This window comes from Melospiza georgiana, chromosome 13 (genome assembly GCF_028018845.1).
Source record: "Melospiza georgiana isolate bMelGeo1 chromosome 13, bMelGeo1.pri, whole genome shotgun sequence".
NCBI classification, from domain to species: domain Eukaryota; kingdom Metazoa; phylum Chordata; class Aves; order Passeriformes; family Passerellidae; genus Melospiza; species Melospiza georgiana.
In genome coordinates, this window is record NC_080442.1 from 2,642,396 (window position 1) to 2,663,048 (window position 20,653).

The following is a 20,653-nucleotide window of genomic DNA, read 5'->3' on the forward strand; positions in this document are numbered from 1 at the left end:
CAGATGTCTTATCCCACAGGGATATTGCCATTAGTCACAGTGAGAATTGAGAAACAGCCCCAAAAATAAGATTCACAACCCCCAAGAGCAGCAGAAACCTCCACCAACTCATTCACCTCCTCCCACCAGGCAGAGCTAGAGCAGATCCAGGAGTTTATCTACTCCAGCCTTTCCCTACTGAGGCATAGGAAAACCTTGTTTGCACAATGAAAATTCCCAGATTAAAGTGAGAAATCAACTGAAAAATCCCTTTTCCCAGCGTAACTCCACGTGGGAACATTTCCCATCGAGCTCCTGTCATAAAAACTCGTGTAAATCCAGAGCCATACAATCAACAGGCAGCTACTTTGGGATGTCTAAATGTATATATTTGGCATCAAAATTCCCAACTAAACAGAAGGGTGTGAAATTCCTCTCTTCTTGCCTTGAACACCATCTGCTTCAGCTTCAGCTTCTTTGCAAAGTGAGAAACGAGGAATTGACGCCCCTTCCACATCTCTCTCCATTCCTAGATCAAATCCTCTGTTTAAAATAATCCCCAAATATTTTTGTAGAGTATGTTAAAAAGGGTTGCTGTTAAATGAAAAATTAAAGGAGCTAAACTTCAAAAAGGCTCTTTTCTGGCTATGTATGGACACATTTTCATCCTAGAATCCATCCTGGGGAGCTTGAGAAAATTAGTCCCCAGCTGGAAATGGCAACAAGGTGTGGGACAATCTCTCCCCTAAGGATTCCTCCATTCAGGAATGAACCCATCCCATGGAGGATTAATTGTTTATTCAGCAAATGGGCACTGTGAGCCAGGCCCAGCAGAATCATCCCAGCATAAACTGATTATTAAAATGAGTTTGATATGATGAATCCATGGGATGTGGAAAGGTCCTAAATGATTGAGACCAATGTCTGGTGCTCAGTCTGCTTGTGCTGCAGACAGGGTGGATGCCTTGAGTTCCCAACATCCCTCCAGGAAAAGATGCTGAGGCTGATGGTTTCATTTAGGAATGAGGATTTTTATGTTTGTTCTCAATTTCAGTAGAAAAGGAATTTATAGACACAGCCGTAAATATAAATATATAACACACATGTTTTTTAACCATGTGCTTACAGACACAACAACTATAAATACTTAACCACATTCTCTATGGGTACATGAGCTATAAACAGGTTTTTAAGGTCCCCTCTGTCCATGACAACATGAGGCAGTGCAGGAGAGCTGAGGAGCCTTCCCTTGAAGCCAAAGTTCTCTCTCCTTCCAGGTGACTATTTCAGCAGCTCCTCATCAAATGCCACATGAATTTGGTTTTATTCTGATGTTTCACCCACTGACAATCTCCCCCCTGCTGTACATTTGAATTTACTGGAATTTGGACTCTCCATCATGAAAGTGTTTTAAACCAGCAGGCTCAGCCCTGAAAATCATGTGTGGAGTGCCATCTCCAAACCATCCATCTCTGTGCTCAAATCAGCTCCCTGAACTGCGATGGCAACAGAGTTTCAATCATAAATTATATTTTGCTCTCAAAATGGGCAGAATTGGGTTTGCAGGGTTCAGCTGGCAGCACACACACTGCCATGATCCCATGGGCTCCCTCTGCAGAAACATCTTTTTCCCAAGCTGCCCTTACACAGCCAGGAAAAGCACAAGCTTAACATTGTTGTGTGATCTGCTGGGGATCACACAACAATTTAATTTCTTGTGATCAAAATAAAAGAGGAAAAGAAATATCTGTATCTGCACTGTCAGCACCTTGAAAGATGGATCAGAGTTAGGAACTCAGAGAAGGAACCTCCACAGTGGTCATGGTGAGGACCAGACTGATCTTTGAGGCTGAACATCTCCTCCCCCTTTCAGTCCCACTCCACACCTGTGTCAATTAACACACTCTTGATTCCAGTCCTGCCACAATAAGACCATTCTTAGGTTGGCTGAAGTATTTTAGAGGCTTTTAAAGATTTCCTGCTCATCTTCTTGCTTAAGAGGAGAGGTCACATTGCACAGCTGTGTCCTATGAAAATCCACCAACAGAAACACAGAATGGTTGGGCTGGAAGAGACTTTAGAGATCTTCTGTTTCCAAGATCTTGTGGACACCTTCCACTGTTCCAGGGTGCTCCAAGCCCTGTCCAGCCTGGCCTTGAACACTTCCAGGGATGGGGCAGCCACAGCTGCTCTGGGTAACCCCTGCTAGGGCCTCAGCACCCTCACAGTTCCCAATATTCCATCTGACCCTGCCCTCTGGCAGTAGGAAGCCATTCCCCCTCGTCCTGGCACTCCAAACCCTTCTTGTACCACTAATAAATAAAAACTTTTATCCCTGGCACAGTCTGTGCATTTATTTAGCCAATACATCTGAGTAGGAACCACAATCAGCAGAAAACATCATCTACCTGGAAAAAGAGCTCAGAGGAGAGGAAAAAAGCTCAAGGATCATGGTGGCCTGGGAGAGGGACAAGGGCACTGGGAGCAAGCACCTGTGAACTGGAGAGTTACTGCAAGGAGCATGGGATGAGGGGTGGGCTTGCCCGATGCAGCACTTCTCTGCATCAGGGATAAATTAAAAGTTAAGAAATTCCATATGAGTAGCTGAATGATCTTTAAGATCCCTTCCAACTCAATCTACTTTATGGTATGAGAGGATATATAAATAATATAAGAGATTAGGATATATCCTATTACAGGTCACACATTATATATTATGTTTATATATTTACTGCTCACCATTTGGAGAAAGCCAGACACAAGTGGGTGGCAAATGAAGCCCCCCAGTCCCAGCCATGCAACATCCATGGACTCAAGGATGCTGGAAGGACAGAAGACAAAGCTCTGGGGGTCTGATCCCAGAATCACTGAGCTTGGAAAAGACCTCCCAGACCACTGAGTTCAACTTGTGCCTGATCCCCACCTCGTCACCAGAGCACTGAGTGACATATCCAGGAGTGCCTTGTACCCCTCCAGGGATGGGGGTTCCACCACCTCCTGGGCAGCTCCAGTGCCTGACCACCCTTTCCATGAAGAACTTCCTCCTGATGCCCAGCCCCAACCCACCCTGGCACAGATCAGAGCTGTCCTTCATTTCACTAATGTGCTTTGAAATCTTCCTGCCCTGCAGATACCATTTAAACAGCTCTCAGCATCCTGATTTTTATTAGTATAATTTATGTGCTCTAAGCATCATCCCCTTCTCCCAAACATGAGCTGCACTCGATGGAGTTCTGCCAAATAATAAATCAATAACTTGTGCAGCTTGTTCTTTCTCCACGGGTCATGTGGCCCACAGCTGGCCAACATTTCTCAGAGGGCAGCCACTTTCCCATCTCCAAGGAAAACAAATTTGAACTGAGCCTCCCAGGACTCAATGCTTGACTTCTGATGGTTGGCTTTTGTCTTCAGAGGCAATAAAGAGGCGTTAACGCCTAAGCAGTGATGAGATACAGAAAAATCCCTCGCTGGAAGGAGAGGAAGAGTGTTCCAAGCAGTAGGAGAGAGACCTTTTTCATCATTTATTTTGAATTTAAATATTTGAGATTGATGCTTTTTAAAATTAATTCACTCCCACATTAAATTCTAAATGTAATATTTAGGTAAAATATCTAAACTGATTTTAGAGTATTATGTTCCTGGGGGCTGTTGCTCCTCAGAATCATGAGGTGGATTCAGAGGTGGTTGGAGACCTCCAAGAACATCAAATCACTCCTCCAACCAAACACCACCATGACTTAATCCAGACTACTGGATTTCTCCACCTATTGCACAGGACCAGTAAACTCTACAGACCTCCCTCAATATTCACAGAGTTTTGGATGGCTGAGGAAACATTCCATAGGATGCTTTATCATGATGAAATTCAATTTTTCAGGCTGAGATTTACTGGCTGGGACACCAAGCTCACCTGGGACTCCACCAGAAAATAGACTTCACTGAACACCTGAGCTCCTGCCAATTGATTGTACTCCAAATTCTGTAATTTTTTCAGCCTCTACCTTGGTTATTTATGGATTTTTTTAAACAATAAAAACATGCCCTTGAAACTGAAGTTTGGTGGGTAAGCAAAAGCTGGAAAAAGAAGTAGAAAAGAACTTTAATAGCAAGACCTGTGGGATGGAAAGCTACAGGATGAGTCCTCAACCTTTGCAAAGCATCAGCTGAAACAGGGAAAGGTGGGTGAGGTGGAGAGAACCAGATGAGCCTCGGCAGGGATGGGGGAAGATCAGCGAGGACAAAGATGACAAAGTCTGGAGAATGGGATACATAAAGAAATAAAAACTTGTACTCCTGGCCCTTAAAATGCCAAGGACCTGGAAACTAGGAGGAAACTCATATCATAGTGGTGTGGTACTGGTGACCTCCAAACTAAACCTCCAAACTTCATCTGCAGCAATTATTTAGCACAATGCCCTAAAAAGCCCCAAACTGAAGAGCTGCTGTATTTTTGGGAGATACCAGCCTGAAGATCAGGGATGCCTTGGTGGTTGTTTGCAAACCACTGGAAATAGTGCCATCTTCAGACAGCAGGTTTAAAAAAAGATTCACCAGACACATTGTATTAGATTTCACCGTAGAAAAAAAAGAGAATAAAATTTAAGATAATCCCCCTCCCAGAGGACAGTGGTGGGTATTTTGGTTTCCATAACATCAACAGCATGTCATGGCAACAATTCCATCATGACTAAATGCAGCTCTGGCAGACAAATTCTATTAGGATTTCAAGAAAAATCCTCAGTGACTATTTAATTTTGCCACTTATTTTTTTGGCAGAGGTGTCTGGGTATCTCAGCAATTTCTCTTCAGCCTCCTGCAAGCTTTGGAGAGCTGAGGATTCAGAGAAGGATCTATCCATTTCAGGTCCCTACCACCAAGACACAAAAGAAACCCTTATAAAGATACAAATACCTCAGATAAATTCACATTTTGAAGTAACAGAACTATTTTGCTCCCTAGAAACACAATATTAACTCCCTGGTCTTCATTTGTAGACTCATGACTATCATTAAAAAACCTTTGGGCTAGTGAGGAACGAAGAACATTCTGAAGACCCAAGATCTGAACATGAGTCCTTAAGTTTTCTTTCCTTCTAATCCACTCCTCCACATGCAGCTGGAATTCCAGGGAAAGTAAATGGTTAAACCATCCAAATCATTCACCCAAGGATCAGTGCTTGTGCAGCTGCACAGATTACATGTATTTATAGACTCAATCTATGCCAAGATGTCTGAATTTTCCAGCAGCAGAGCTCACAGAGCTCCAGGCAGGATCCAGGAGGATGACGTGCTCAGGCATTAGGAGTTGGAATGGGCCCTTTGCAGTTTGATGGCTCCACAACTGCTCCTCACATCCACACAGCAAACACTGACTCCAGTGACTTCACATGCCTGACAGATTTCCAGGAGAAAGGAAAGCTAATGAGCTCTGAAGCTGCTCCAAGAAGAATTAGGGATTTCTGCACTCAGGACCTCTGTGTATCCCCCAGGCTTGGGGGGGAGCACTGATCCACTAAGAAATCCCAGCCCAATAACAGGAATTCCCTCATGGCTGATGGCATCTTGGAGGAGGCTGCTGAAACCCCACCTCATGGAGGAATCATCTCTCTCCAGCTTTCAGGAACGATCCTCCCTCCTTGAATCTCTTCTAGGGAGGGTATGGCAACATTTATAAAAAAACCAGCTGGTTTGGCTTTGTGACAGCATCAAAATTTGCATTTTTATGGTGGACAATGGGAAAATAAACCTGTCTCTAGAAATAGACAGGTTATCCCACTATTAGAGCATCTATTGAGTAGGGCACACCTACATACAAAGGCCACTTAAAAAACTGAAATTAAATGGCTTTGAGCAGCTCTGCTCTACCTTATTAACCAAAACCAAAGAGATAAACAGAAACCATCAAACTCATGAACAAATACTCCGTAAGTGACCCACTTGTTTTTTGAACATCCTCATATTCAAGGCAACTTTTTCTTCTGCATTTTCCAAACTCTGAGAACACTGGAGAAGCCCAAAACAAAACCATCAGGGTTTTTGGGAAGGGTTGGGTTAATTCTGTAATGATGATAAGGAGGGTTCCCCTTGGCCTCCCCCAAGAAGGATTTCACCTGGAGAGAGGACATGCAGACTGGCAAGTAAAAAATAAAAGGCATTTTGAAGGTCTTTAACACATTTCCTGTGTTGTACAGCCCAATAATAGTTGTCCATCCATGAAACAACACATGGATGTTGAAAGAAACTTTCAGTTTTCTTGTCCTGCTTGTTGCTGGATAACAAATGGAGAAGCCTCCTCCCATCACTCTAAACCATCCTGTGTGTGTCACCGGCTGGATTGCAGCCTGTGTTTTTGGTGTCTCTCTTAGAGTGCATTAATTTGAGGCTGGAAAGCAACACCCTGTCCTAACATACATAAAGCAAAGCTTAAAGTTCAGCCTTTCCCAATCTGCCAGGGCTATTGAAGATCATAAGCTGAGCTAAGATCTCAAGTCTGACCTCTGAGAACACATGAGAGTAACATTTCCCCTCCCTCCCCAAAAATCAACACTGGAAGGCAAAAAACCACTGCAAGATTGGGAAGGCTTTTTAACTAGATACTGAAAAATAACTTTTATGTGGTATCAAATGGCACAGCAGCATGTCCAGGCAAAGGCAAGGAAGGAATTGCTCATTCCTTGATAAGACCTCTGAGCACGTATCAAGGAGACAACAGAACAGTGGTTAAGGTCTTCATGATGTTTTTGGAAGACAAAATGTTTATTTTAAACCAGCAAATGCCTGGCTGGGTTTTATTTTACAGGTGGAAGTTTGTCATACGGTCAATTAGAAGTTAAATAGGAAAGATTCAGAGTACGCTCCTTAACAAAACAGAATGAAAGGGACAATTTCAGAACTTTATCAGGGCCACAAAGTCATGTCAATATTCACTGGCATTAGAGAGTAAATATTTTTGGACTTACCTGTTCCAGTTTAAAGATGTGTTGGTTAAAGTAGTGCTGCAAGCGCTCGTTGGCAAAGTTAATGCAGAATTGTTCAAAACTATTGTTTTCATAGTCTTCAAACCCAAAAATATCAAGCACTCCAATGGATAAAGTCTGCAAGAAAAGTAAGAGTGAGGATTAGAATAAAATCACATTAAGTGGATTATTTGTACACAGTATATAATCAAAAGCACACAGACAGAATTAAATATACTTAATAGTAAGAATTTTACTAGAATGGTTGATATTGTGCCATTTGGCAGACTCCTCCAAATCAAAGAGACAACGTGTAACTTTAGATATCTGGACAAAAGGGCTTGTTCTAAGAGAAAAGCCCTTCAAATGGTGATTTTTTTTTCCTTATTTACAAACAAATGGCCATCTTTGAAGAAACTTGAAGCCTCTTCCAAGTTATTCTATTGGATTTAAAAGTATTGCTCTTCAGAAGGGAAAAATGGGAAAACAAAAGCTTGCATGGTGAAGACAATCCATGGAAACACACCTCCAAGGTGAAAGCAGTGTCCAAGCAAACCCACTCCAGCTGCAAACCTCAAAAAGAAACTCCAATGCATCAGAGCTTCCCAAAAATTTATTTATTCCCTAAAATAATCTTTAGTTCTCCTTGTGAAAACTGAAATAGTGTCACAAATAAAGCATCCACCTTGTCTGTCAGATGGATCAGACAATGGACTGGTGTTTGGGGGCATTGAGTCACTCCTGCCTCCCTGAAAGGGGGGAATTAACACAAAAATAATAATAATGCTGCTGAAAAAGGGAGCTCAAAGCCCTGACTAACACTCAGCCCTAAGTGCTGGCCCAGCCCTGCCCCTGTGACACCTGGCTGTGTCCACATGGCTCTTCTGTGTTCTGGCACCTTTTTCCACCAGCTCCTGCCAGTTTGGGATGAGGGATACAGAGGGACATCTCTGGGCTCCTTTAGTTCATGGGCAAGAGAGGTGTAAAGAGGGACCATCCCATTTTTTTTGGAACCCACTGGTACTATGAGCCCTACATTCTCTCTAACAAACTTCCATAAGTTCACAATAGGGAAGTTTTACTTTTATTAAATCCATAACCCATAATATAAATTGCAGGATTTGGCTAGTAACAAATCTAAAGAGCCTTTTTTCCCCCATCACTTTGATGATTTTGTTAACCTCAGCCATATCTCACTCCAGGCTTTTCCCCAAATTGAAGAGCCAATGCCTGTTTGGTCTCTAATCTACAATTACCTCTTGAGAAGCCCATCAAGATGTGGGTGCACCAAGGTTTCCTATATTGGTAAAGAGAGCTCAGTGCTGCAGTGAAATCCCTGCTTGCTTTGCATCCTCCTGGCCCCTTCCTCTCCCCACACCAGCCAGGCAAGGAGAGGCAGCTGACCTCTGGCCAGGTGTATGTTGGCCCACAGGTGAGTGCAACCAACCCATCACCTCCTGGCTCAGACTGTGCTTCCTACCCTTGATGGGAGCAGAAATGTGGAACTTTCTCCTTTGTGTAGGTACTGGGTTTCATAAAACTTGAGCCTTCTGCCTGTCAGGTGGATTTGGGAAACCCGGAAGAAGAGGGACATGGGATGTGTCAGCAAATAAACCTCATCACAGAGGGAGCTGGGGTGAAAAACAAGCTCAAGATACAGTTTCTGCTGCAGCTTCCATGCCTGTACATCACTGTCGTGTTAAACACCTAATCCATAATTAGTGTTATAAATAAAACTCATACTGTGCCCACCCAGAAAGGCTGCTGTCATCAGAAAAGGAGTGAAGAGCCTGAAGGACACATTTGGGGAGAGCTCCACCAACACAGCTTGTTAGAGCACCTTGTTCTGGGATCCAACCAAAGCCACCTCATACAAATACTCCTTTCACCCATTACAATTAATTAAATAATTAATAAGAGAGGTAAAAACATCAGCACTGGTCAAATGAGCCAAGCCTTAAGTAGGGAGGAGAAATATTCCCTCCTTTCCACTTCAACAAACCTGAGAGCTGCCACATGAGCTGGTTTTAGTTCTATGGTATTACCTGCACTTTGGATTTTCTAACACCAATTCCACTGCCAGGAACACAAACCAGACTGTCCACAGGCCTCTCCACACTGCCTTTTGTCCATTTTCAACACGTCACACAATGTGGGAGGAAAATATTCCCTCAGTGCCTGACTGCTGAGCAGGGAACCACCTACGGCTGCAGCAGGCACGGCTGCCGTGGGCAGAGCGGCCGCTGGGCCCTGAGTTGGAGCTTTGTCTGACCTGGACTCTGGCCACTGGGACAAGCACAAACACAACAAACAAAGCATTTAAGCACAAAGATAAGTCTTTAAACCATTTTCCAAGAGCTCATTGACTACTTCATCTTTTGTCCAGGCTTTTCTCCCTATTCCAGGGCCGGTCAGTCTCTACCTCCCTGATACCATGACAGGGATGAGGGCCCTTGGCCACTTTCCCAGAAGTTTGCATCACTTGACAAAACACCCATGAGAAACAGCTCTTTGACCAGAAGATGGAAATTGGGAACCAGTGGACCAAGGACAGCCTGGCAGAGGGATTCACTCTCACCCTCTGCTTCCTGAGGTCCAGCATCTTCTCCTGCTTGTCCCAATGGATGTGGCAATCCTGCTCACCAGGCAGAAATCTGCCTCATCATTTTTTAAATACATCTCAGGAGGAATTCTTCTTAAACTCTCTGTATGATTATTGGATCATATCTTATCTATATTATCCATGGAAAAATTGATGATGGAAACAGGACAAAGTGACTCTTCTCATCTCCTTTGCAAATCCCAACCCCAACCACCTCACTGCTGTTCAAGCTTATCATCACAATACACAAGAGTTGCAAAAAATTCCCCTACTTAAAAGTCTCTATTCCACCATATACAAACAAGACTTGGAAGATAAAATGCTCACACTTCCAGACTATTAATGAATTTACTGACACCACTTTCAAAAGCATCGTGTTGATGCCCTGTGGAAATAGTTAAGCCCCTGCCATGAGTGAAGACTTCAATCTGAACAAAGTCTTAAAGCTCTCACAAACTTAATTTAATATGAAACAACTGAGCACAAAAACCCTCTCCCTTTTTTCAAATCCTGGTTCATTTACTGCATTGAAACTGCTACCAAATATATTTCAATGTGGGTGTGGAAATACACTTATAAAGCAAAACAGAAGAGTCATATACAGCAAAAAATAGCCCTGTCAGTTATAAAAGAAATATTATATTTTAAAGCTGTATTTTTTTTTTGCTGACACCTAAAATTAAACACACACAGAATTAACATGATAAAAATGTTATTATAAAGATAATCTGCATTTCACAAAACCACTGCAGGTATCAAACCACGCATCCAGGAGGAGGATGGTTAATTCTGCCATGGTTGTTATACAGAGTAAACCAGCATTTTTCTCACATCTCTGTGTTTGTAACTACCAAACTCCTCCAGAATACAGATTATAAACTGTGTGGTTTTTTGCAGAGTTTCATGCCAGAGAAATCCAGGCAGAGCTCTGCAGTGAAACAGTCATTTGTCCTTTGCTCCCAAAAGAATGGGGCCAATGGATGCCACTTGGGAAAACCTTAAAACCTGAGAAATTTTGAATTTATGGCTGTTTTTTTACTCTCTGTCCCTGACAAAGCAGCACAAATGTACTAGTACAAAGTCAATTCTTGTAGCAAGGTGAAAAAACACCATTTCCATTTACATATACAGAAATTAATTTTGCTAAACTGTTCGTAAAAAGTGTGTAATTGGTTTAGAATGAATTTTGCAGCCCAATATTTAAAAAAATAATCAAGGGAGTTTAAAATTTACAAATCTTTTAAGTCTTCAGCTCCAAATCTGTCGTTTGAATAGGTGCCATGAGGAAATCACACAGATAACTTAGAGCTTGACTTGCCAAGTCTAGTCTGTGTGTTAATGCTGTTTCTTTATCAAAGCTAACATATAAAATTAAAAAGTGTGACTGCATTAATTAGCATTTCAAAATTCCTGTGATTAAAAGTGCATGTCTGTGAGGATTTTTAAAATTTGGGTGAACCCTGGGTCAGTGAGCACTTGCTGCTTGAGATGATGAAAAATGACCTCATGCTTTTCTTAAAATGTCTCAGCCATGACATTTAAACACAGAGCATGAGCTTTAAGGGCTTTTGGCAAATGATGACCTTGAAGCTCCGTGCTCTCCAGTTCCCAAAATACCAATAAATAGGGATCACTGGAGCTGATTTATGTTGCCCCAAATACACACTGGTGATGTAATTCCACCATGGAGGTACATTTTGGCAATCACAAATAGGTTTGCCTAAAAATTCAGGGGGAAAATCTTGTTTGTTGCCATTTTAAAATTTTGTACATCGTGTCATTTTAGTAATTTCTTTTCATTTATAATATTCCAAAGCCAATACTGCAAAAAATCCCTCCCCAAAACCCCAAAATCCATCACCACTTCATCCAACAGGACCACTCCAACCTACATCATCCCAATATACAAGATGACCTATATGTAAAGTGAAACACAGTGATTTGCTACAAACTTGGAAGTTGGGACCTAAAATTAATGAACTGATGCACAATAAACACACTGCATGTTCAGCAATTCTTCCTCTGCTTCAGGTCAAAAAGCCAAGAATTAACTGGTTGGTTGAATTTAAATGAATTTTCTTCATGGCCATGAATTCATGTGTTCAACCATGAATTTTTCTTCATGGCCATTAATTTTAATTTTCTTCACAGCCATGAGTTCACCATCATCCCCATGAATGCAGCACATCATCCAAGCATGGCAGCAGGGTGATTTGGGAAGAAATTAAGGCACTTCACAAGAACCAAATGGGGAAAGATTAAAAGCACCCTCAGAAATGCCTTTTGATCCACCATGATCTCTACTCTATATTTTTAAGAGGTGAGATGGACTTCTAGCAATTCCTAACCTGATTTATGGAAGGAGAATTCAATAAGAGGCTCTGGGAGGTTTAGTAATCTTGTTCTCAAGAGAAAGAAAAGTCTCTGGCCTCATTAATAAAGGTCAAATTTCAGACAGCTTGTAGGCAATCATGAGTCCATAAAAGGAACTGAAAGGAGTTGAGAGAAGATGAAGGAAAAGGGAGTCAGAGCAAATCCGACCCATGGCAGCTCTGCCATTACCATAAACCAGGAGGTATCAAATAACACATTCACAACTCGGGTCAGAAATAATATGCTAGAAATCCTGTCACCAAGCATGATAAGCCAAATCCCACTGTGTTTTCCCAAAATATTTCACTGCACATTTAACTAAATTTGGATATCAAAGGTCTGATTTACATCTTCCAAATATTTGCTGGACAATATGGAAGAACAACGGCCGAGTGTTTATTTTTCTTTGCCCAGCTTCATCTTTTGATCTTCTCCTTACTGCTGATATCAAATAAACACATATTGGGATCTGAAAATGATCTTGGTTCCCATTGTCCCACTAAAATCAAATCTACACTGATGAAGAGAGAAACTTCTGTATTAATTTTTCTCCTCAACTTCTCCCACACACACTCTAAAGATGGTTTGGAGTCTTGTTTTACCTCTGCATAATGTGATTATTATAAAAGAAAGCTCTGTGCCCCAAATCCATCATCTGACACTTTCTGAACCTTCCAAACCTGCAGGATTCTTTCAGAATGCATCTTAAAAGTCAGAGGAGTATCAGTGTCAAGCATGGGCTGGGATTAATCTGGGACTTTTACTGCAGGGTGAGTCACATATTATTCATCCATTGCACACTCAGGAGTTTCTGAGGAGCAAGGCTCTATTTTGCTCTCATAAATCAGAGATTTGATGTGTTTAAGAGACTTTTTTGGTTGGCAGCAAGGAGATGCCACCCATGTGCCAAGGTCTTGCCTTGCAACAAGGAGGGTTTGGAGATGCCACTGCTCCCAGTCCACCTCCCAATCACCCAACCGGTGTTGCCCAACCTCAAAACAACACATGGGAAGCTAAGGAGAACCTGCATTCTCATCTGGGGTTTCTCCAAGAATGAGCCGAAAAGGAATTCAGGAGGATTGGGAAGTGGGAGGAAAAACCAGATCAGTTGTTGGCTCCGTTTCTCCATGGTGGTGACTCTTGGTTGGTGCCTCCATGGCAGCTGCAGGGCCCAGGATGCCCTCAGACCCTTGTTGGCAGCAATGTTTTTTATTCCTCAAGGGCAAAGGAGCAGCTATTCCCAGCCCTGCCCAGTCCAGGGAGACATTTCTCCTTTCTCTGTGCTGGAACTACCCAAGTTGGGGGCTAAAAATAGGGCTGAGGAGGTGACGGGGTAGAACCACTCAAGGGAAAATTGGCTGTCAATGTTTAACAAAGCTGCTCTGAAATGCACATAAATCTCTTCTTCCACCCCGTCTCCACCCCTAAAATGGGGAGGATTTGTGCATTTTCATGATTTCTGGGGGATTTGTGGGAATCAATCCAATTAATAGAGGACTCTGAAGATAAACTGAACTATGCTTGTGCCTAGAGCAGCAGATATTTCCTGGTATTCTGTGCACTGCTTTTCTGCTTCAGGAACTCTGGCCCACGTACAGCCCAGGATTGCCTCCCTGGGTCTGGGTATGAGCACATTCTGCAGCTCCAGGTCCTGGGCATTTGCCAGCATGGGTGGATCTGCTCTGGCACAGGGGCAACACCACTCCCAGCTCCTGCTGCCTGACCTGGATATTACCATTACGATTTGGGGTGAAAAAAAAGGGTCAGAAACCTGTGAATTGTGAATTCATGAGATGACACACAGAGGTGGGCAAGGGGGAAGATGGTCACACTCCATGGGAGTCTTGGCTGGAGAAAGCAGAGAGTTAATGTGCAGCAGCAATGTTGGAGAAAAGCAGGAATTTGGGCTGTTCTGGCTCTTACCTGCTGAGATTTGAGGTTGGGATCAAAAGTTTAATTGCCCATAAACAGCTACTGTGGTGCCTCACTTTCACAGCCATGCTGACTAAGCATACAAGAGTGTCCTAGACTGATTTGTATTTAAATATTACAGAACAGATAATAATTTTAAAGAATCATTGGGTCATAAATAAAAAATAATTAGCATTTGAGATGCATTTCCTTGTCAAAACAAATCCAGTTTTCTGCTTCAAATATGTAAACAGTGTGGTTTGTTTTTTCCTGACAGCCCAGACAAAACTTTTGATTACTTGGTAAAAAAATCAGGAAAGAACACAACATTTCTGGTAAAATATTAAACAGAGGGAGAGGCAGCATGTGCAGTCAGAAGGCTCGCTGCATGTTATCACTGTAACAACCCTTCTTTGTCAGGAAAACACATTAACCAGATTTCAGAGGCATGTTTTTATTTCCAGTCCACAATTACGCTCCACAACCCTTTTTTGGAATTAAATAAAGGAGTGATTACACTGAGAGTCTCTGCAACTTCAGTCCTATGGCACAATCCAAATGTCAGTGCTCAGCAAAAATCCTCCTTTTGGCAGCTGAGACTTTAGTTTGTATGCACGACCCCCCAAAAAGCCCCACATGCTGCTGGACCATGTCCCAGATTCCCAAGGCAAGGGTAGCTGGAGAGCTGGCAGTGCCTGTGTGCAGGGACACAGATTTTGGGGTCAGTATTCCCCAGCCTGAGGATTGTGGATGAGTACATGAGAGGGTTAGGGAGGATGTGCTGGGTCACAGCATGCAGGCCCTGCTATTGCAGGAAACTTCATGTCACTCCTTCCATCAATTCTTTGGGAAGATGGTACAGCATCCCACCAGCTTCATGGCTTCTTTTCTTTAAATTCATTTTTCTACTGTACTACCTCAGTACCTACAGACACCCACCTCATTCATAATCTCATCAGGGAGCAACTTCACCAAAATGCAGCAGCAAGCATTCCCTTTTTTCCCCTGTGAATTATACATGGCCCTTTAGTTTTACACATAAGGAGGAAAATATTTGCCATTGTTCCTGGAGTGGGTGGGAGAACTGGCTTTTGTGGCTACAACAAAATCTCTTCCCTGGTTGCTTTGAGCTGACAGTTCTTCAGGTGCTTCATCCTTCTCAGCTCAGCAAGCACCACTTAGAATAATGATGCACTCAGCTATGATCCGAGGAAAAATTAACTTCATGTTAAGCAACACGCCTGGGTAATGTTTTATCACTCAGTTATCTATTTTAAAACCCAAGAGAGGAGCCATGAGAGCTGCTGAGGTGTTACCTTGGTGCTTTCCTCCATGTCCTTGGAGTTGAGGAGGGCGTGGTTGATCCTGAACACGATCCAGTCAAACAGGGCACTGTACAGCGACTTGGCCATGGAATTCCGCACGGTCACGGCCTGGAACAGAAAAGAAAAAAGGTGATTGGAAATGATTCCTGCTCTGCACTAAAATGGCTTTTGCTTCTCAAGCTCCCACTTCCAATGTTCGTATTTCTCCCTTGCCAAAGCTTCTGTCTGCTATTTTAATTTAGGCCATGTATGTCAATGGTCATAACAGCACAGGGAATTGGGTGTAATCCCAGGGCTGTGGATGTGCCCCTGACCTTGGCTTGGTTTCTTTCATGCATTCGAGTGGATGATACACAAGATCCCACCCCAAATCCCATCATTGGTGGCAAAAGGAAAGGAAATAAATACACACATTAAATATAATAAATTCACCAAGATCCTTGAAAAGTTTCCTGGGGGAGAAGGAAAGAGAAGGGTGGATTTTGCACAGGAGTGACAGCAAGAGATGTGAAAGCACAGGCCAGGACAGGCAGTGCCTGGCACCAGCAGAAGGGCTACAAAAAGGGAGGTTAAAACCCCCTCTGGTAAATCTGAGGGTTCCTGAAAACTTGAAGTTTTCCAGGTACCACCAGTGGGAGCTACAAATCATGGCAGGCAGGTTCAGCACTCCTCCAGCAGCTCTCCCAGAGAGAGGAATAACAGAGCTGAGAAAGGGTCATCCCCACCATGGCCAGGATCAAAGAGATTCTGCTTGATGGGATGAAAGCTGAGATCAAAGGAAGATCCCTGGGTTTTTGGACAGGCACCTACATAGAGACCCAGAAAGCAGGAATTTCTATTTAAAGGTTATCTTTGTTCTTGCTGCTTGAGATTCTTCCTTGGTTTCAATTATCACCACAAGTAGAGCTTTGGTACATATTAATGACCCAAAAACTTACGGCACCAGCCATGACTGCTACACTCTGGTTCATTTTAGCCACTGCAGAAGAATAAAAAAGGAACTAGAAGATTGCCATGTAATTATTTCAATTAAACCCTGAACTGTAACAAATCAGTGGCTTGTCACACATTGCCTTGAAATCCTTCTCACCAACGCTCCCTTCGAGGAACATCATCTGAGTGGCCTCATGTCACTTGACCCCAAGGGAAGGATTAAAGCTCATGTAGCATCATTTATCTTCAATCAGCTCCCTCCCACCTCTTTTTTCCTAGATTTTCAGAGATAGCAGCATTTAGTGTGACCACGAGCCGTTCTGCCAATGTTTTGCTATTAAGCACATGGTCTCACTTCCTCTCTGTTCAGCTGGAATAGGAGAAGGGATTAACACAGTCCACGCCAGGAGAGATTTGGGTTGGATATTAGGAAAAATTTATTCATGGAAAGGGCTGTCAGGCATTGGAACAGCTGCTCATGGCAGGGGTGGAGTCCCCATTCCTGGAGGGATTTAACAGAGGTGTGGATGGGGGGGACATGGGTTAGTGGTGGCCTTAGCACTGCTGGGGGATGGTTGGGAAGGATGAGCTCAGAGGGCTTTTCCCACCTGAACAATTCCATGGTTCTGTGGCTGAGGATGCTCACAGCCTCTGTATGCTGCTAACCATAAAGTGGTGGCAATAAAAAGTGACATCACAAGGTAACTACAAAATATGGCCATAATTAGCAAGGAATTCCTCACCCAAAAAACAACTGAAAACAAGCATGTGATGCAAATAGGTGAGCAACAGCACCGAGAGGATTTTGGTGCAGCTCAGACCAATACAGCAATTTTAAAGAGTGAGCTCTTGAAATGCTGGAGTTCTCCAACAAGGGCTGGAAAGCAGCCTGCATTTCAAACACAAAGAGCTCCAGTTCTCACTAACTGCTTTTTCTTTTCTTTACTGATGAAAAAGGTTTGGGGTGGGTTTTTTGGCTGTTTTTATTAAAAACAACATGGGTTGTTTGGGTGGGGGAGGTTGCTATCTATTTTTTTATTTTAATTTACTCAAATGTGAGAGAATATCTCAGCAATTAATAGAAAATTCAAGGCTCCATCTACACTTTTTTCATTGAGCTGGAAGACAATCAGTGCCACAGAAAAATCAGTCTCTGGGGAAAGACCTAAGGCCAAGATCCAGGAATGCCTCTCACTGCCCTAATGCTTTGTCCTGGCATAAACCAGCCCAATTAATTGCTCTAACGTGCAATTAAAAACAAACTCCATCTCTATTTAAAGCCAAAAAGAACACAGTTGTTTCTCCTACAGCATCATATATGGGTTTATGTCACAATACTTTTCATTATCTTTTATTAGAGGCTACAGGGATGTGCAGGACTTCACCCCTGAATGTCCCTGCTGGTTTTTTTTCCAAAATAAACTAGGATATCATTAAGCCTGCACCACTGCAGTGCTGAGGAATGCTGGGAGTGTGACTGCCACGAGTCTCCTGAACGGTCAGACTGGGAAGTTTCCCTGGCACCAGCACTGCCCATTTTCCTCCAGAATGTGCAGGCTGGGGGATGAGCCACTGCTCTTATTCCCAAACTGGTCTCAGCTACATGGAAAGCTGGGAAGCCATGGAAAGGTGATTTCCTTGCTATGTTTGGGTCCCACAACCAGTGGCCCAGATCCCAAAGTGTCGTCATCACATTTTCTGAAAATCTCTTTGCCCAGGATTTTTCTCCTGGGAAGCCTCAGAGAAAAATGAAAACAATAATTATCTGATTGCTTCTCCTGTGTTTTGCTGCTTTGGAATGTGTTTGGGCATTGTTTACCAACAGGTGAATGTTTGATTGGTTTCATGTGAATTGTTTTTGATTTAATCACCAATCATGGTCAGGCTGTGCCAGGACTCTGGAAGCAGTTACAAATTTTCATTATTATCTTTTAACCTTCTGTCTGTATCCTTTCTGTATTCTTTAGTATAATTTAGTTTAGTATTCTTTAATATATTCTAGTATCATAAAATAATAAATTAGCCTTCTAAGAACATGGAGTCAGAGTCATCATTTCCTTCCTGCACAAATACAAATACACCAAAGTGTTCCCACAAATACAACACCAAAGTGTTCAACAGCCACTTTTAGAAGCAATGGTTTAATCCTAAGAGCTGGTAGGAAATTCCTGGCAAAGCAACATATTGAGAATACAGAGTGGATGGAGCACATTGCCTTCATCCATTTAAAAAATACCTGCACTGAAATGAACCTATTTTAAATGACTCAGGGTTTAGGGGAGGCTTTTTTTATTTGAATTTTTTATTTCATTTCAGTAAAATATTTACTTTATCAATAGATCTTCACTGATCACACATTCTAAATATAGCCCCTCACTATCCTAAACAGATTCCAAAACTACCCAATCTCGAGACCATCAGGGAATATTATTTCTTTTCAAATTCAGGAGCTGCAGCAGAGCATTTAAAATAAGATTTTATGCTTTATTTAATGACAAATAATTTATTTCTGTATTATCCTACATATCTTCAATTAATTCTAGTCCCTGAACTATATCCTATACATCACATACAGTTTGTCTTCAGGTCAACACCTACAGCTTCTGGTCTCTTCCACAAGTCCCCTTATGTGACATTTAGGCAGATCTGGAACATGGTGATGCTCATCAAACCATTTTTATTTCCCTCACAAAGCAAAATAAAAATAGCTGCTGCAATGCCAAAATAAATCTCTGGGGATCAAAGGGAGCAGGATATGTTGCACCCACACAAAAATATTGCTGATTCCAAACCGAGACAGATCAAACGTGCTTTGACTCAGAAGATCAGGAAATAAGCTACAGACAAGGTTTTAATCAATATTTTCCTGCTTATCAAGCTAGAAAGGATCTATATATTATTTATTATATGCCAGAAACTCCACTTGTTGGGTTGGCCAATTGCTTTTGTTAAGATCCTGATAAAATATATTTGAGTTCTTTGTGAGATTTCATAGCCAAATTAACTGTACTGAAAGTTGTTATGATCAGCATCAGATTCAGGCCACCTTAAAAATAGATAAACTTCTGGAAACATCTTCTGTTAAAAGGAACAAGGGGATGACAGGCTTAAGAATTAAAATCTGCTTTTGAAGTGCTTTGGAACAAGGACTTACAGTTCCAGCAGCAGCAGCCTGTGTTTTAGAGGCTGGAAAAGATGTAATCTCAGGAACCCAAATTTGCTCAAATTAAAAGCCTCTGTAAAACACATTTGTACACACACAGGAGATTCTTAAGAACTGAGATTACAAAGTCACTAAATATATTTAAACAAATCTGCTGCCATCCCACAGCACCCCCTGCTCCAGGCAGGATCCCTCACTCCTGCCCTTCTGCACTCAGCTGAGGGCTGAAATTTCAAGCTGGAATTATTCAAAATATTTGCTGGCACCCAGAAAATCCAGGGAAAGCAGGTGAATTAAAATCCCCACCAAACTTATACATTGAAAACTACAAAAAAGACATTGTGGGGCTGGAGCCAGAAATGGAAACAGAGCTGGGGAAGGGTCTGGAGCACCAGGAGCAGCTGAGGAGGCTCAGCCTGGAGAAAAGGAGGCTCAGGAGGGACCTTCTGGCTCTGATCCCAGGGAATGAGGGACAGGACAAGAAGGAATGGCCTCAATCTGTGTCAGGGGAGGCTCAGGTTGGTGGAAAGGTTGGTCAGGCACTGGCACAGGATGCTCAGGGAAATGGTGAAGACTCCATCCCTGCAGGGATTGAAAAACTGTGTGGATTACAGCACTTGGGGACATTGGTCAGTGACAGAGCAGGGTATTCCATGATGCTCAGCTAACCTTTTACAGACATTTTCACATGATTTTGTTGTAAATTCCCCCCATGATCCTTATTAGATTCAGTGTTTTTACTGCTGACTGACCTAACACACGAGCAAGAGCGGCAACAGCTCAATCGGAACAACAAAACCTCAAATATTTTACATTTTTCAGACTAAGGGGAATAAACAAAGCCCAGAGAACAGAGGGTGGGTGGAAACAAGTGCTGAAGGACCTTGAAAGGCAAAGAGCAAAAATTGCAGCAATATCTCAGTGCCTGCATGTGCCAGGGAGCAGAAAGCAAAGAGATCCCACTGAGTTGGACTTGATGATCCTTGTGGGCCTCCTTCAACTCAGGATCTTCTCTGAGGACAAAGCCATCAAGATGCTGCTGGAAGCTCTGTGGGTTTAGCCACACCCTTCACAGCCAAGAGGAACATTTTCTGGAGTGTGGGCCCCAGATCCAGAGTGGGACTGAAATACAAGAGACAGATCCTCTTCTCAATGACTCCATCAAACCAACCCAACCATGGAGAGTATCTGGAACAGAAAGTGACCTCTGGTGTTCAGCTTTAAGCATTTTTGACCCAAACAAATCCATGGATGAAGGGCTTTTGTAACTAATAAATACTTCCTCTAACATTGTGTTTCAAAGAGCCAGACTAAAATGAAAAACTGTTTCTGTTCAGGGCATTGCTTGACACAAAATCAGAAAATTAGAAGACCAAACCAAAGCAAAGCTCATCACTTTTTCATCACTTAGG

At 42.6% G+C, this 20,653-nt stretch overlaps 1 protein-coding gene across 7 annotated transcripts in view; it reads right to left on the reverse strand.

The window, feature by feature from the left end:
* The window catches only part of MYO9A (myosin IXA), a 174,538-nt gene that overhangs the window by 53,884 nt on the left and 100,001 nt on the right, over nucleotides 1–20,653 (reverse strand). For all 7 annotated transcript variants that reach the window (XM_058033014.1, XM_058033010.1, XM_058033015.1 and 4 more), the window contains 2 exons: nucleotides 15,137–15,253; nucleotides 6,938–7,072 (listed from right to left, as the gene is read on the reverse strand). In XM_058033014.1, coding sequence (XP_057888997.1) covers nucleotides 6,938–7,072; nucleotides 15,137–15,253 — 252 coding nt within the window. The remainder of the gene's footprint in view (nucleotides 1–6,937; nucleotides 7,073–15,136; nucleotides 15,254–20,653) is intronic.